Source organism: Molothrus aeneus, chromosome 13 (assembly GCF_037042795.1).
Source record: "Molothrus aeneus isolate 106 chromosome 13, BPBGC_Maene_1.0, whole genome shotgun sequence".
NCBI lineage: Eukaryota > Metazoa > Chordata > Aves > Passeriformes > Icteridae > Molothrus > Molothrus aeneus.
The window spans coordinates 2267389-2283224 of NC_089658.1; the positions used below are offsets into that span (position 1 = coordinate 2267389).

Here is a 15836-nt window from a genome sequence, read left to right on the forward strand (position 1 = left end):
AGAGATGGCTCATGAGGAAGTGTTAGTCCAAATTTAGATCATGGGACTGAATACAAAGGAAGCACATCCATCCTTTGGGATGAGCAAACCAGAAATGAAGGGCTTGGCAACACCTGTACAACCAGGAGGCCTCAGAATATCCCCTTTCTCCTGGAGGTGGAAGTCCTACCCATCATCTTGTCACTTACTGCCAATGCTGAGGAGTAAAAACTGAAGATGTTTTGTCGGAATTCCTTCAGCGCTTTCTTGAACACGACATCCACCAGCGTGTCCTTCTTGCTATCCTCATTGTCCAGTTCATTCATCTGGGGAAACAAGGGGGTTTTTACACCCATGACTCTTTTGCTGCAGCAGAGCTGGCGTGAGATGAAGCAGCACTAAGAAGCAGCTGCTCCACCATGATCACCAGGTGGTTTCTCCTGCATGAAAACCAGAAACTTCTCTAGACCTGCCCTGGCACCCTTAGATGAATTATTAGCATTACTACAGCTACCCACAGGATCGTTTTTACTTTGTTGCCTCTGTCTGCTCCTGGATCTCTGTGCTGATTTATGGAGCAGTGAGGGCAGGAGTTACCTTTTTCAGGAGAAACTCATCCATGCTCTTCAGGTCACTGGCACTGGTTATGATCTGCAGGGAGTCGTTCTGCCACTGCACGGGCTCCAGAGCCACGTTGCTGATCTTGACGCTGCGCTTGCGCTTCACCTTGGGAGAGGGCTCCTTGTTCTCCTTGAATTCCCGACGGTAGATGCCCGACAGCTCCGGACTCCGCGGGGGCGTCAGGTGATGAGGGCCCAACTCTGCTGGTGATCAATGAAAAAAGGGGAAGAGATTGAGGAGCAGATGAAAAATAATTGTGACACTAAAACAGGACGTTGGAAGAAACCTGTGGAGGAGAAAAGCACGGTGTAGAACTCACAGAAAGATTAAATGTCATTTCTGCTTTGGTTACTTCCTCCCTCAAGAGAGGAAACATCTGTCCATTCCAGATGGTGGCTGGAAGGATTAGTGACGTGGAATTCCTTGAGATCCATTAGGGATCCCACCCTGTAACCTACTTGCCATCGCTCTGGCTTGACACCACCCATGAATTAAGAGATATGAACCAGCATGGACATATCCCAATTTCCCAACCCAGTTTCTCTCTCCTCACAACTGGTCCCATGTTCCCCCACCACGTACCTTCACCAAGCTGCAATCCAGGAATGGTCTCCCTGCCAGGGGCTTCCTGCTCTGCGTACAGCTCCAGCAGCTCAGACTGGGTAGCGAGCTTCTCCCGGGGGGTCTTCTTCTCCCCCTGCTTTCCCTTCACCCAAAACCTCATCTTGGCTCGTTGAGGCCTGGAAATAAGTCATGGAAACAGGAACTGCCTTAACTAGGAAAGGTCTTTCTACCCAAAACTACGTCAATCTTCTGGACATTCCTGAGGAGATAAATCCATGCAATTCCTACCAGGGAAATGTGGCTACTCGTCCTCAGCAAAGGAGAGAAACTTCAATTGCATGCATGGGATTGTGTGGTGTGGGACAGGACGTGGGACCCATGTCACCAACACTTAATTGTGGTGTGAGCCACACACCCACACTGATTGGGCCTGCCCATGGTCATGCAGAAAAGGTGGGATGGGTAACTCATCCCACTGCAGGTGGAGCTCCAAAGGAGCCTGGGGGGCTCAAGAAGGCATTGGAGAGCAAAAAGGACACAGGGAGGACTTGTCTGCTATCTCCAGCCATGATTCCTACCTCCCATCTGGAGTCAGACTCTTCTGTGAGGCTGCCAGCTTCCCAATCTCCCCCTGGGACATGGTTTTGTGCAGTTTGGCCTGGCCTTCCCCGGAGGTGAATCGCTGCACGGTCTGTAATGATTACAAGCATGAAGCATTTAAAAACAAGACAGATCTTGGGATATCAGATGATTTTTTTTTTCCCCTATCAAAAATCAGGTATTTTATCTCCTACATCTTTATTTCTTTTTGCCTACAGCTGAAAACCTACAGTCCTGGTGAGCCCCTAGAGAAATATTTTAATGACTCCTAAGAAAGAGAGGCATTTCCCTTGCTCCAACTCTCCAACCAGGCCCAATCTTCTTTCTCCTTGAGGAGTTGGTGATGAAAATCAGTTTGCACCAAGCCACAGGTCCTTATTGCTCAGCCTGCACAGCTCTTCCACCATCTTCATCCAGACTTCATTCCAGCTCTCCACCCAGGGCGTCCTGTTAGCCACAATGATGTGATTCCCCAAGGGAACCTTCAACCACCTGGATCTGTCCCAGCAGAAGTTCTTCCTCCAACTCTTGCTGAGCACTTTACACAAAAAACCCCAAAGTCTTTGTGCCAAGGACACACCGAAAAGAACTCTTTAACAAAGAAATTTTGCAGCTTTAATAGAAAATATCTCCACCTTTGCCATCATTTAAAATGGCCTCAGGTAATTTTTAAGGGTGGGATGAATTTGCAGTAACCGAACCTAACAGGATCCCATGAAGTAGCCCAGAAATAGACTTGCCATATTTAAAAAATATCTGAATTTTTGTTCTATTTTCCAATTGCAGCTGTGATGTGGGAACTGGACTCCTGGAGGAGAAACTTTCAGCATAAGAAAAGTGGAGAATCAGGTTGTATGAAAGGATTTGGGAGATGATGGTCAAATGTCTCCCGCAGCTTTCCTATCACCTCAATGTCTCAACTGACTGCTCTACGTTTTAAAGCAATTATTTTACTTCTGTAAAAAATATTTAAATAAAATTCTATAAAAAGTAGGCTGCAGGGCGGTCACATTTGCCATATTGACTCTTTTTCCATGTTTTATTCCCTCCCTCCCCCAGACTAACATCTCTTCCAGCCAGGAGATGGCAGCATGCAAGGCAAAATTACCACTGGGAAAGCCAGGAACTGCCTAAACCATGAAAGAGATTTTGTTCCTGTCATTCTTACATTTAGGTGATGATCACACAGAAATTGTGGATGGATACTGGGATAAAAGCAATTCAAAACCTATAAAAGTGATCTCCATCCAGCCCAAACCTACTACTTGTTTTAAAAGTGATCTGTTAAATATTTGCCCCCCCAGTATGGTTTTGTTCTTGAGTAATTTCAACCTTTTGGGTTTCCAGCTTTAGTAAATAAAGACTAAAAGACATTTTTGGCACAAGATCCTTCTGTTTGAGGTTATCTGCCAGGAAACTCTGAAGGGAAAGGATGGGAAACCTTCTCAGATATCAAGATGAGCATCTGCACCAGAAAATCCCCTGCTAGGGAACACCACAAAGCATCATGAGGGCAAATGGCAATAACTGGGGGTCTGAAGTTGTCTCCTGGTTGAGGAAGGGACCAAGTATTTTCCTCTGACAGAGTAACCTGTGTTTCACCCACCCATAAGGTAACTATGGCCAAGGGACTTATCCCAGCAGGCAGCAGGGCAGTGTGCTGCATGGAAAAACTTCCTGAAGCTCCCTCTGAATGGCTTAGGACAAGAGATCTTCTTTCATTGCTGGGTCTTCAGCAGTGCTTGGGATCAGCTGGTGGCAGGTACTTGGAGTCATGTTTGTCAATTCATGGCTTTTGTGTGGAGGGTGGAGCAAAACAACTGGTTCATTATCCAGGTCCCACTCTCTAAGGATGTTTCCAGAGGGTATTTCTGGTGTGAATCCTCTAGCCAAGGCCTTCCATTCATGCACCTGCTCCAGGAAAAGCTCTCCAGGCTTAGGTACCAAACAAAAGTGATGTTAACATGTGCTGGCAGAACAGCCAGGAGCTGTTCCTCCCACTTGTGTCTCACTGCAAGGTAGGTTGATCCTTGGCTATTCATCAGCCAAAAATCTTCAATCTTGGTCTTGTCAGGAAGCCCTTACTCCTTAAAGAACCTTGGAGTCAACTGTACCTGCAGCAGCCACCTCATGTACTGCTGCCCCATGGCTTCAGCTCCAGCTGCAGATGCTGTGGATGTTTGGTGCTCTGGAATACCCTGAATGTGGGTCAGGAGCATTGTATTCCAGTGGGCCTCTACTCACCAGCTGGGGTACACAATCAGTGACTTGATGGCTGAGAAAAAAATGGGCAGAACAGGCAGAGCAGCTGCTGACCCATCATATGCTCAGCTCCATGGGGCTGCATGGGATCTCTCATTCATCCAGCCAGCAGCCTCAGCTGCTGAGCAGGACAGGGACAGAGGCTGCTTTGGAAGTCATAGCTGGAGGCAGGAGCTGTCTGAAGGAGCTATTCACTGGCACAGGGACCAGCCTGCACATGGTGGCTGCCAGGCTCGCCTTCATGTGACTATCACAAGACACAACCAAGTGTCTGCACAGACATCAACCTCTGTACCTTTGTGTTTGTACCCAAAAACACCCCAAGAGGCACCATCCAGCTTTATCACAGGCTGCTCTGCCATCTGCAACACCCAACTGGGCTCTGCTAATAAATACCAATAAACAGTCCCTAAATTTTGCTACTTGTGATGATCCTGACCCAAAAAAAAGCCCCAAGCCAAAGGGCTGGTCCCAAACCTGCAATACAAAATACAGATGGAAACACTGGACACATTGTCAGGACGCACAGAGGAAGGGTAGCGTGGAGCACACAACGTCAGGGGTAGTGTTGGCCTAGAAAGCAGAACTTACCACACCAGGGGGGAAAGTCCTGACCACCAGTTAGAACCAGTGCTGGAGAGCAGAGGAGAGGAGGGACACAGCAGAGACAGGAGAGAGGTGGCACCTACTGCTACTCGCATGCAGTGAGAGTTGTTAAACCAGGTGAGCAGAGTCCCAAGGAGCACTTCCAAGGAGTACAATGACCCAGGATGCTCCCAAAGATGGAGCTTGTCAAGCACCAGCACAGCACTTTTCACACTCCAGAGGGAATGAGTCCTACAGCTACAATTCCCTTTGTACATGGAGCAAAGCAAGGCACTCCAGGTATGGCATGAGGGGCCATGGTTTGGTGGTGAACAAAGTGGTGCTGGGTTTGTGTTTGGACTCAACAATCTTAGAGATCTTTTCCAACCTAAATGTTCCTATCATTCCATGTAAAAAAGTACATTTTACTGCATTAAATTCTCCCTTTCCCAATCTACAATCAGGGACTTGCATAAAGGTGCAGCCAGGTTATTTCAGCCCACAGAGATGTGCCTTTCTATCAGTTTTTTTTTCAGTATTCCTGCCTCAACCCTCCAGCAAATTTATCAAGAGCAGGCTTAAAAAATTTATGGAATTTGTAAATCTCTGCCCTCTTCCAGTGAGGAAATTATCCTGGGAAAAATTATCCTTTATAATAAGAGCTGCTAAAAGAAAAGTCATGAAAAGCCCTCCTTGGCCACCTGCTTTTCTTGGAAAAGCAGCTTTTAGGATCGCACGGGATGTTTGCGGGACACACATCAATGCTGTGGCACAAAATAAATCTCTGTCTTTTGGTTTCATGCTTTTCTTTGGTTTTATACTCAGCTCCACATCCTGTACTGCAGCTGGAGGAGAGGAACATGGCAGCCCTAGCCAGCACTCCACCCAAACTCTCACAGCAGGACAGGATTCCTGGTGTTTATCCACACTCCTATGGGGACATCTCCACTACCTCAGGAAAACAATTATGAGCGGGTTGGAATCTGTTGGCTTCTTCCACTTCTGAAACCTCTCAGTTTGTGATTTTCCAAAAGCAGCTTATGTGGGTGGGAGATTAAGTCTGAGATGGAAAAGCTCCACTGCACTGGCTCATGTCAGACCTGCTAAGGGATACTTGTCACTGTGCTTGGAAAAAACACTTTGCTTGGTCGTCTTTGTTTCATAACCCACTATTTCACTCTCATTATGTTTTCATTGCCCAATTTCCATGGTTTTGCTTTTTCTGAGCTGCTGTCTGCCATCATCACTCTGATAATTGAGGACCAAGTAATCATTGGATATTGTGGCTAAGCATAAAAAATCAAAAGTAAAAGAAGCCACAGGATTTACATAATTTTGTTGTCTGTTGCTTTTTGAACAATATTTACTTTGTTTTTTTACAGATGTACATAAGCCATTTTTAGATCAAAATCTTCCAAGGGGAGGATGAGGTTAAAGCCCCCAAAACAGGTAATTGTGCAATACAAGTTGTAATGCTCCAGGAAAACTCTGGGAAGTGTGGTGGATATCTAATCAACCCAGGAGCAAGAAATAGAGCTTGGATGGAGCACTGAGCACCCTGGTCTAGTGGAAGGGGGTTGGAATTGAGATTTAGTCTCTTCCAATCCAAACCATTCCGTGATTCTGTGAATCTATGATTTTCTGCTGTGTTTGCCAAATTTATCCATCTACTCCAGCATCCTTGGGAGTGGGAAAAGAAGCAGTGGAGGGATCAGTGCAGCTAAGGTTAGCAAAGAAAGGCTCCCCCACCACACTGGACACAATTACCATTTCGGAGTCACTGTAACAGGCCTGCCCCAGGCGGGCTGCGGGCACCGCCTCGGCGTGAGGAGGGTGCTCAGAGGAGAGAAGGAACTCAAAACTGCCATCGTAATCCTCTTCCTCCGTATCCCCCTCCCCATCAGCAAAAGTCCCTCTAGTCAAGAAATCGGAGCGCGTCCGCGCCATGCGGGCTTTCTTTTTATGGCTCGGTCTGGGCACCTGCTTGACCAAAGGATAAAACAAAACAAAACAAAACGAAAAGAAGGGTTTTAAAGTAAAAAGGAGACTCTACCCGTGTAGCCTTAAGACATCTCTGAGTGCCACTGCACCCCATGGAGGGGATGCAGTATTATGTCTAGTGAAAACAGCAAAGGACCAGGAAGAACAAAAACTAAGACAGGACGGTGAAAATGGACAATCATGGGTGTCACTGAAACGGAGACGTTAAACCAAACCAAGACAAGACGGCGTTGGACAGTGTTTGCCATCAGGATCGCAGGATCCTTTTATCCAGAGCTACTACAAATTATTCCTACAGGGCTTTTCATTTTAAGAGAAGGTGTGGAGGTTACTGTGCTGCCATATCCCCCTTCCCATGTCTGGCAGCCCTTGTGCTTCAGAGTTCACTCCTTTGAAGCTTTTGAGGGAAAACTGGCCAATTAAGTTATTTTTTGCCTTTTTCAATGGAAAGAGAAAATACACAAGTCACGACTCACCTCTCCTCTGCCAGACCCCGGCATCTTAAATGGCTTCCGTGCTATTTCCCCCTTGGAAAGGCACTGATGATTTGCCTCTCTGCTGAAACACAAGAGAACAGAGATCTTTCATCCTCTCTCAAAAGCCTTCCCACCACACTCGCCCAGATCCCGGGGCTCCAAGCAGTCAAGACTAAATTGCAAGTCTGAGGTCATGGGGTTTCAGAATTGTTTGGAATTCTTCAGGACTGGACTTAATACCAAAAGACAAGAAGAAAAAACATTCTGGCTGTCAACTTTATACAGCAAGGTGGTTATGGATTGTATCTTTGTACTTTGGGATTCTCAAATGTAACTATTCTGTTGCAGAGCAAAACTTAAAATACAGCAATTCTTAATGTCTTTTTCTTCCTGTTGCTTGTTCATGTTGCACATGAACCAGGAAAAGAAATTTTCAACAGGAATATTCTCCTGTCACAACTGCACAGAAACCACAAGACTACTACACTTGGAGGTACCTTGAGTTACCAACAGTCATTCACTGGGAGCTTTTGCCTTGGAAAGGGTGCAGCAGGATTTAGGAGGAGGGTGATTTATATCCTTTTTGAACTACATGGCCAAAACCACCCCAAAATTAGGCAAGGCACCTTAAACAACACACCAGAGTGGGAGCAAACGTTGTCCCAGGATCTTGCTGCCATCTCCAGGCCCTGGAGCAGCCCAAGGTTAAGCAAAGCAATGGAGCTGAGCAACTGCTAAGTCCATTACAGGTGTAATAATTACATATGTGAATGATACAGTCTCCAAAGAGCATTCACTCCCACACTCTTTCTGAAGAGCTGGTGTTTTATCATCTGCAATGGTCAGTGTCCACATGGCTTTGCTGGATTAATTATATGGTAAACAAGGAAAATCCTGCATTTTTTCTACCTCATCAAGTAATTTCTATTCCAACTACCCAAAAATCCAAAGAACTGATTCATCATGTTTCACCTTGAGAAATAAACTCCTATCCCCGTTCACGTAGGGTAAATAATATCAGTATTGAGCCTGTTTATTGACTACCTTCACCTGCTCATGTCCATGATTATATAATGTTTTAAGAGCCTGAGAAATCATATTCCAGGTCTTTTTTCCTTTCCCTCTGACCTCCTTGTTGCTAGAAGATCAAGAACCCTTTGTTTAACTATGAGGTTTGTGCAGACTCCAGAAACAACATTCTGGACCCTTTGTACAAAAAGGTCCCTAGCAGAAAAAGAGCCCATGGAGAAAGCCTATGGAGATAGCCTGCAGAGAAAGCCTATGGAGAAAGCACAGGAGAAAGCCCACTATCCTTTTACTCACTGGAGGCCAAAGGGATTGTCCTTTGGTGTGAAGAACATGGAGCTTGCCCTCATCTCCTCAGTGGCCTGGTTGGGCATCCGAGGTTGCCGGAGGCGCTCTGTCCTTGAGAAATGGCTGCCAGGGTGGTCCTTGGGGTCCAGAGCTGGCTTGGAATGGCAGCGGGGCTCCAGACCTTCTCTTCGCTCCACAAACATGCTGACAGGCCGGTCTTTGGGGGCACTGTGGGCTGGAGAGCTTCCCCTGGTGCCGACAGTGAGACCCTTGATGTCCACTGCTGGGGCTGGAGCCATGCCTGGGGTGGGGCTGTGCTCCCCTCTGCTCTGGGGGTGCAGGATGAGGACTGACTGAGGCCGGCTGTCTGGTTTTTTGGCTGGTTTGAGGGAAGTGTCCTTCACTCTGCTCTGCTCTGTCCTCTGCAAAGCCTCTACCCTCCCTTGCTGCTCGAAGGCTTTGCGTTGTCTCTCCAGAATTTCCTTCTGCTGACGAATCTGCTCCATCATCTCCCTCTCATTTTGCAGCTGAAGCTGCTTTTGCCGTTCCTCCTTCTCCACATTGAGCTTTTCCAGTCTCTTAATGACAGAACCTGGAGAAAGTGCCCGTGCTGCTGTCACTGTCCCACGTTCCTCTCTCTTGGGAGAGGATTTATCCTTTTCCTCCTCTTCTTCCAAGGCTTTACCCTGTTCTGGCTCAGAGTCCTTCCTCACCTCGGAGAACAGAACTGTCCTTTCCTCTCTTTCCACTGCTTTATTCCTCAGGTTATTCTCCACCATCTTCACCTTTGCATTGTCTTGTGGTGGAACATAGAAAGTGGGGAGGTTGCTGGAAAGGAGGGTTTCTCTTGGGTGAGCCTTTATAACATTCTGGGGGTCACCAACCCCACGCTCCTTCCTGGTGAGGTTATCAGGCAGCACGGTGTCTGCTGGGGTCTGTGTGCAGCCAGGCAAATCATTGTTCCCATCCCCTGCACAGAAAGGCTTCTCCTGCAGCTGAGCCTGGGGACTGCTGGGCAGGGAGTCCATGGAAAATGGCTGTGTCTCATGCTCATCTAAGACTAAGGAAATGACTTTACTACTTGAGGTATCTTCACTGCTTAACAACTCGAAGCTCCCTTGAGAGCTCTCGCTCTCGGGGGTTCCCTGAGGGGAATGCAGTGCCTCGGGCACCAGCTCCGTGGACCAGCGCTGCTCCTCCGAGGGGGACAGCCCGCCCGTGGAGCGCACCTTCAGCAGCTCCAGGCTGAACTTCGCCTGCTCCAGCTCCCGCATCCTCCGGCTTTCCCTCTTTGCACGAACCACTTTTTTCTGGTTGAGATCCTCCAGCGACTTGGGCCTCTCTCTCACGATGATCTCCTCCTCGGTGTCCATCCCACTCTGGCTGCTGGCTCTCTCATGCCTTTTGTACAGGGAAGCATCCAGAGGGTCCATGTGATTCACCCGATTATTCTCCATCAGTGATTTATGTTGTTCCACAGCTCTCACTCGCTCTTCAAATGAGCTGTCCTCCCACTTAGATGGGTCAGAGCCTTTAATTTCCAAACCATCTGCTTCCAGTCCATCCTCTCCTCTACCTGCCAGGCCATTCTCCAGCTGCATCTCTTTTAACTGGTGCTCTTTCAAAGCTCTAAACCTGGAAGAAAGCAGAAAACCAGGATATTCAGCCCTGCCTCCACTCAGGACCCTTCAAGGCACTGCATTAGTGGTGCCTTATCACCACCACCACCATCACCTCACCACCACCAGCATCTCAAGAACCCTCCTTGCACATCTGGTGCAAGACAAGGCAAGGCACAGTCGGTTTTAGATCTCCTCCTCCTCTGCCATCTCTGCTACCCAAGGGCTGCCTCAACGCACCTGAAAGCTCCCCTGGTGCCGACGGCAGCGGGTCCAGCCTCCATCCCTGGTCTAGCTCCTTCATAAGCTGTCAGAGCCAGAAAAGCTTAACCCATCACACCCCCTTGGCTTCTCCATCTTCGCCATCCTGCCCGGACTGCATCTGGAACAACTCAGCAGGGACCTGTGCCCGGCACCAAGAGCTTTCTGCAGCTCCCAAATGTTCCAAGGGATGTTAAGGTGCTCCACACCTTGCAGGCAGCACCTCTGGAAAGTGAATCGTGACCTGCCCCCCGGCCAGTGAGCTGAGGCATGGCTGGAAAGCCTGTGCCCTCCACAGCGGCTGGCTCTGGTATCCCTTGTCCTTGTGAGCCAGTGCAGCAACCAGATTGGTGAGGCAATCTGAGTTAAAAATAGGCTACTTAAACTGGTGCTGCTGCCAAGAGGAAAAAAAAAAGCCCTTGTGAGTATTTACGGCCTTGGCTTTGCACTGCCTACGTGCTCCAACCTGAAATAGGCTCTGCTTATTCCAAGAGCAGGACGTGCAGCTAAATTGTTAGAAAGCGTGGGCAAACAAAGGACCGGGGCAGGTCAGGAGAGGGTCATGGATACACAAGGGGACACTGGCCCGTGTAAGTCACTGTAGTGCCCTGATTCACACCATCCAGTGTGAGCATCACCAAAACCACGTTCCTCTTTACCCGAGGCCAAGGGTGTTGTTACCTCTGCCGTGCCAAGTACCCGCGGCACGCCGCCTGCAGGCACAGGGCCCCGCTCCTGCGGGCAGCGTACGCCTGCCGGGTGCGGTGTCCCCTCCAGGCCGCCTGGATGCTGGTGGCTGCGGCGTGCCGGCGCCTGGCGTGCTCCCGCCAGCAGCTCTGGATGAGGTGGGCTGCAAACTGCATCTGCAGGAACCTCCGCCGCTCCACGAAGCCTCGCCAGTGGGTCTGAAGGATGACAGCAGCTTTGCTGAGAACCACAGGGTCTGGGGATGGTTTGCCTTTTTTTCGGCACTGGTAGCTTCGCCAAAATCTCTGCAAACACAGCAGGGGATTCCTTGTAATGGAATTACAAGGGTGTTGTGTGAAGTACAGCAAAGTATCCAGTGGGTCCATGTGATTCACCTGATTATTCTCCATCAGTGATTTACGCTGTTCTACAGCTCTCACTCGCTCTTCAAACGAGCTGTCCTCCCACAGCTCATGCCTTCATGCAACCTCTCCAGCTTCATGCAACCTCCCCAGCTCATGCCTTCATGCAACCTCTCCACTTAGATGGGAGGACAGCACCTGCCTTCATGCAACCTCTCCAGCTTCCCCCCATTCCCAATATATTATGGCAGAAGGAGTCAATCCTGATTGCAAGCTCCCTCCTTGGACAGGAGAGCTGATTTTACGCACAGGCTCTGTCTGCAGGCTTTGGGGATGGTAATTTGCACTGGAATCCAGCAGCAGCACCCACCTGTATGCTGATGGCCGCGTGCCGTAGGCTCAGGAACTGCCTCCTGCAGAGCAGGCTGCGGAACCAGCGCTGCAGCAGCGTGATCCTCCGCAGCACCTCCTGGTGCAGCAGGTCCTGCAGCAGCTGCCGCTCCCGTTCCTTCATGAAAACCTGGCCAAAACAACCCAAAAAACACTAGCATGGAAAGCTTCCTGGACCATGAGTCAAATCCTCCTGGTTTCTGCGTCCTGGGTGCTCCCAGGAAAGTTGAGGAGCTGATTTTTGTGAAGGCACCTCTAACAGGTTTCAGCAGCTTCACAACAGCCTGTGACTCTAAGCTCTGAATTACAGAGCTTTCTCACCTGGGGAGGCAAAATGAGGACCATCATATCAAGCTAAGTCTACATACACACAGAGATTTTGGAGGACATGAGTTTTTTGAGGCTGCCTCATTATAATCAATAGCAAAACAATATTATTCCTTACTTTTTTATGTTAACAATACTAAAAGTTTCATTTAAATCACTGATTTTTGGTAAACAGAAGAAAAAGAGTTTCATTAATTAAAACCATGTATAGATATGAATTTATCAGACAGAAATACAGGCAAATGTTATATCTGTGTCTTTGAGGCTGAGCTGAGGATGAACATTTACCATTGTTCTTCCAACTTGGTAATTGTCTGGATCGAGTTTCATCTTCCGGAAGAAATCATGGATATTGTGCTTAGATGGGCTGATCCCTTGTGGCAAAAGGACATGGAAATGGTTCACAAAATCCTGAGAAGGAAAAGAACAAAGCAACACCAAGATCTGGTCAGTTGGGTCCTGCTGCTACTTTCTCCCATAAGTAACAGATTTGCTCCACTGGCCACATGAAACAGGACCTCTGGGGTGAGCACAAGGACAGATAACATTTTATGCACTGAGGAACACCAAGATTCATCCAACATTTGTGGTTTGATGGGAAAGACATCAAAGCAGGGACCCAGCACAGTTCAAACATTTCTCAGCGTGGGAGGAGAGGTTCTGCAGAAGCCACAGGGTCAACCCCAGCAAAAAAATGCTCCAAATCCCCAGCAAGAGCCACTATGGAAGGCAGATACCAACATCTGCAAAGCATCCCTGAGATGCTCCAGCCGTTATTGCTGGAAGGATTCAAAGAGTGAAGGAGGTACAAGAGGATAGATCCTCCCAAGCAAGGTTGGGAAACCTGCTCATGGCAAAAAAATGCTGAGCATTTTTCTTTTTCTAAACAGCTGCTGTGCAGAACACGACGTCTGCCCCAAAGCAGCCACAAGCAGGAAACCAATCAGCACCAGCAAAGCATGAAAGGACCGACATGTACACAAAACCTGGCAAACACATGGAAAAGAAGAAAACAGGAAAAGCTGGCTAACTCCAGCAGTTCAGAGGATGCATATCATCCTCCTGATGGGATACAGCCAACATGACAGGGCTAACACTGCTCTCAGTAATTCCAGATGCAGAAGAGAACGTGCAAATCAGACAGTTTTTTCAGTTTTTTCCAAAAGGGAGTCCATGTTGCAAAAAAATACTGGTTTTGTTCAAAAATCACAGTGCAGGGGGCTCGCAGACCCCCCTGAGTTCTAGATTGGCTCATAGGCAGAAAACTGTCTGTTACATCCACTGCCTTCCAAGAACTAGAAATTAATTACCCTGATAAAAAATGAACCAGCAACACTCAGACAACTCTGCTAATGATGCTAAAGGAGATGGAAGACAAAGGCCTTTGTACTCAACCTGGAAGGAGTATTTGCAGCTGTATCCCGACTGGCGGATGCGCACGGTCTCCAGCATCCCCGTGTAGCGCAGCTGCCGCAGCACCAGGCTGTCGTTGAACCTCAGGGGCAGCTGCAAGGGGAACACCAGACCAAGGATGAGCAAATATTTCCTTTCACTGAAGCTTTTAAGTGCATGGATGGGTGAAGGGTTCAGCAGATGTAGCACATGTGCATGACACACACATTGTCAGTGATGCTACAGGAGGGAGGGAATGTGGGTCCCCAGGAACTGAACTAATCCCACTGGGATTGAATCCTGTTTGCTTCTGAGACTTTCAAACAGCTAACTAGAGAAATAAGATTTTTTGCATTTCAATTGAAAAAGACCCCCCAAGGGCACAGTTAATGGGTGATGTTTCAAGCAAGTAAATAATCTCCAATGCAAAAAGCTTCAACTTTAAATGCCTGGATAAAACTCTGAAGGATTAATCTACAAAGCATCCCTACATTTTGAACTGAGGGTCCTTGATCCATAATACAATTATGTAAAGTCAAATTCAAGGAATATGAGTCATTGTAGTTTATTCTAAAAGTATCTGCTTTTACTTATGTAAACTTTATTTTAAGGAAGCTGCAGGGCTCAGACCCAGCACAAGTGAATTCATGGTTCTATAAATCTCTCTAATGGCTGGTCAGAAACTTCAAAGGAGTCAAATTAATTTATTAAAACCAATATATTTTTCATATAAATTAAAATACTATCTTTATATAGTATTTATATATTTATATTTTCATATGAATTAAAATACTATATTTGCATACATGTGTTTCTACAAATATAAGAAGAGCCAGTGCAGTTTATCAAGCGACACCCAAGCGATAAATCCATGTTTCTCCTTGCCCAAATCTTCTAAATTCAGCTCCATTTGAGTCTTTCTTTCCTATCTAACTCCCTGTAAAAACAGACAAAAGATTCCCAAGCTGGTTTCTAGCAGGATCTTGCTTTCTCAGGATGACATTTACCTTCTCAGCGTTGGATCGGATGCACTTGACAAAATAGGGCTCTGCTTGGCCAAGGGTCTCCATCAGTTTGTTGAGGGATGCCTGCAACAGAGGAGACACAGGGAAGGGAGAGGAGACCACAGAGGATAATGAAAATCCAAATGCTTAAATTATAAACCAACATAAATTGGAATTAATTATGAGTAAATGAGGCACATGGGAATTTGTTCTCCCAAATGACTGTTTTAGCACAAGCAACTTGGCTGATTTTGTCTTTGCCCTCAATAAAGAAACCAAAGATAAATATAATGCTGGGCTGGATTTTCAGATCTCTGGCTTCCCTGGAGCCCAAATTCCCATCCCACTCCTCACCACAAGCCTCTTCCAGCCATGAATGGGAGCTCCAAGACAAGAATTTACACCTGGCACAAAACAACCACTGATGTGTTTTAAACAAAAATAAAATTTTCCTTCATCAAAAGTGACTCCAGGCAGGATTTACTCCTGATTTTTAATTGTCAAAACTTTACTGTTGGCCAAAAAAATGAATTGTTTTCAATGAAAGTTTTGCCAAGGGAAAATTGGGAATTCACAAATATTTTCAAGCCTGCAACCCTGTACACTTCACACTTTGTTTCTAGAGAAGAGCTTCAATGCTGGCAAGCTCCTGACTGAAGGATCACTGAGAATCAAGGGGTTTCCTGGCTCCCCTTTTCTATTTCCCCTTATTTATTCACTACCATTAAAAGTCTCTCCCATGAAACTGAATTTACATTGGCATCATTCTACAGCCAGCTGCTGCAGTGGGATGTCATGCTGAGTTATCCCTTCACCTTGCAAACCTTTGACTTTTTGGGATGAATCACAAGCTCTTGGAATAAAACCAGGCTGAAAACCAGAGTGTGTCGAGTCCATCAGTGCTGGCCAGGCTCCTCAGCCACATTTTTTGGCTGTGTCCTATAAATACTTTGGGTATCTCTAATTGCTGAGCACATTACAAACATGGCATTGGCAAAGTGCTAGAGAGTTGAATACTCCTGATTTTATTAGAGTTTAAAACTCAGTCATGTAAAGGATATTCTGTCACACTTATTATAAGCAGAGTTATAAATTCTGGAACACAGGAGTTAATAAACTGGCGTGGTATTACAAAGAAGCATTTTGCCCACAGATCAGCTCACAGGAAGCCTTTTTTCCTTCTGATCATTTCAAAGACATCTTTATGGGAAGCCTTTCATGTTTAGAAAAACATGAAAATGCTGGATGTTCATTCACATCCAGGATTTTGGAAGGAGCAAGGGATGGATCCCACGCACATGTGATGCAGCTGTGTTATGTACATTAACTTCATGCAAACATCCCTGCTCCTGTCCGAGGGAGGAATGCCATGACGTGGCAGACCTCTGCTGG

At 47.0% G+C, this 15836-nt stretch overlaps 1 protein-coding gene across 1 annotated transcript in view; it reads right to left on the minus strand.

Moving 5' to 3' along the window:
• Positions 1 to 15836, minus strand: part of MYO9A (myosin IXA) — a 175142-nt gene that overhangs the window by 13973 nt on the left and 145333 nt on the right. The window contains exons 20-31 of the mRNA XM_066559101.1: positions 14448 to 14528; positions 13444 to 13554; positions 12337 to 12459; positions 11702 to 11851; positions 10964 to 11274; positions 8412 to 10037; positions 7089 to 7170; positions 6379 to 6591; positions 1743 to 1855; positions 1183 to 1340; positions 577 to 803; positions 189 to 305 (exon numbers count right to left, since the gene is read on the minus strand). Coding sequence (XP_066415198.1) covers positions 189 to 305; positions 577 to 803; positions 1183 to 1340; positions 1743 to 1855; positions 6379 to 6591; positions 7089 to 7170; positions 8412 to 10037; positions 10964 to 11274; positions 11702 to 11851; positions 12337 to 12459; positions 13444 to 13554; positions 14448 to 14528 — 3312 coding nt within the window. The remainder of the gene's footprint in view (positions 1 to 188; positions 306 to 576; positions 804 to 1182; positions 1341 to 1742; positions 1856 to 6378; positions 6592 to 7088; positions 7171 to 8411; positions 10038 to 10963; positions 11275 to 11701; positions 11852 to 12336; positions 12460 to 13443; positions 13555 to 14447; positions 14529 to 15836) is intronic.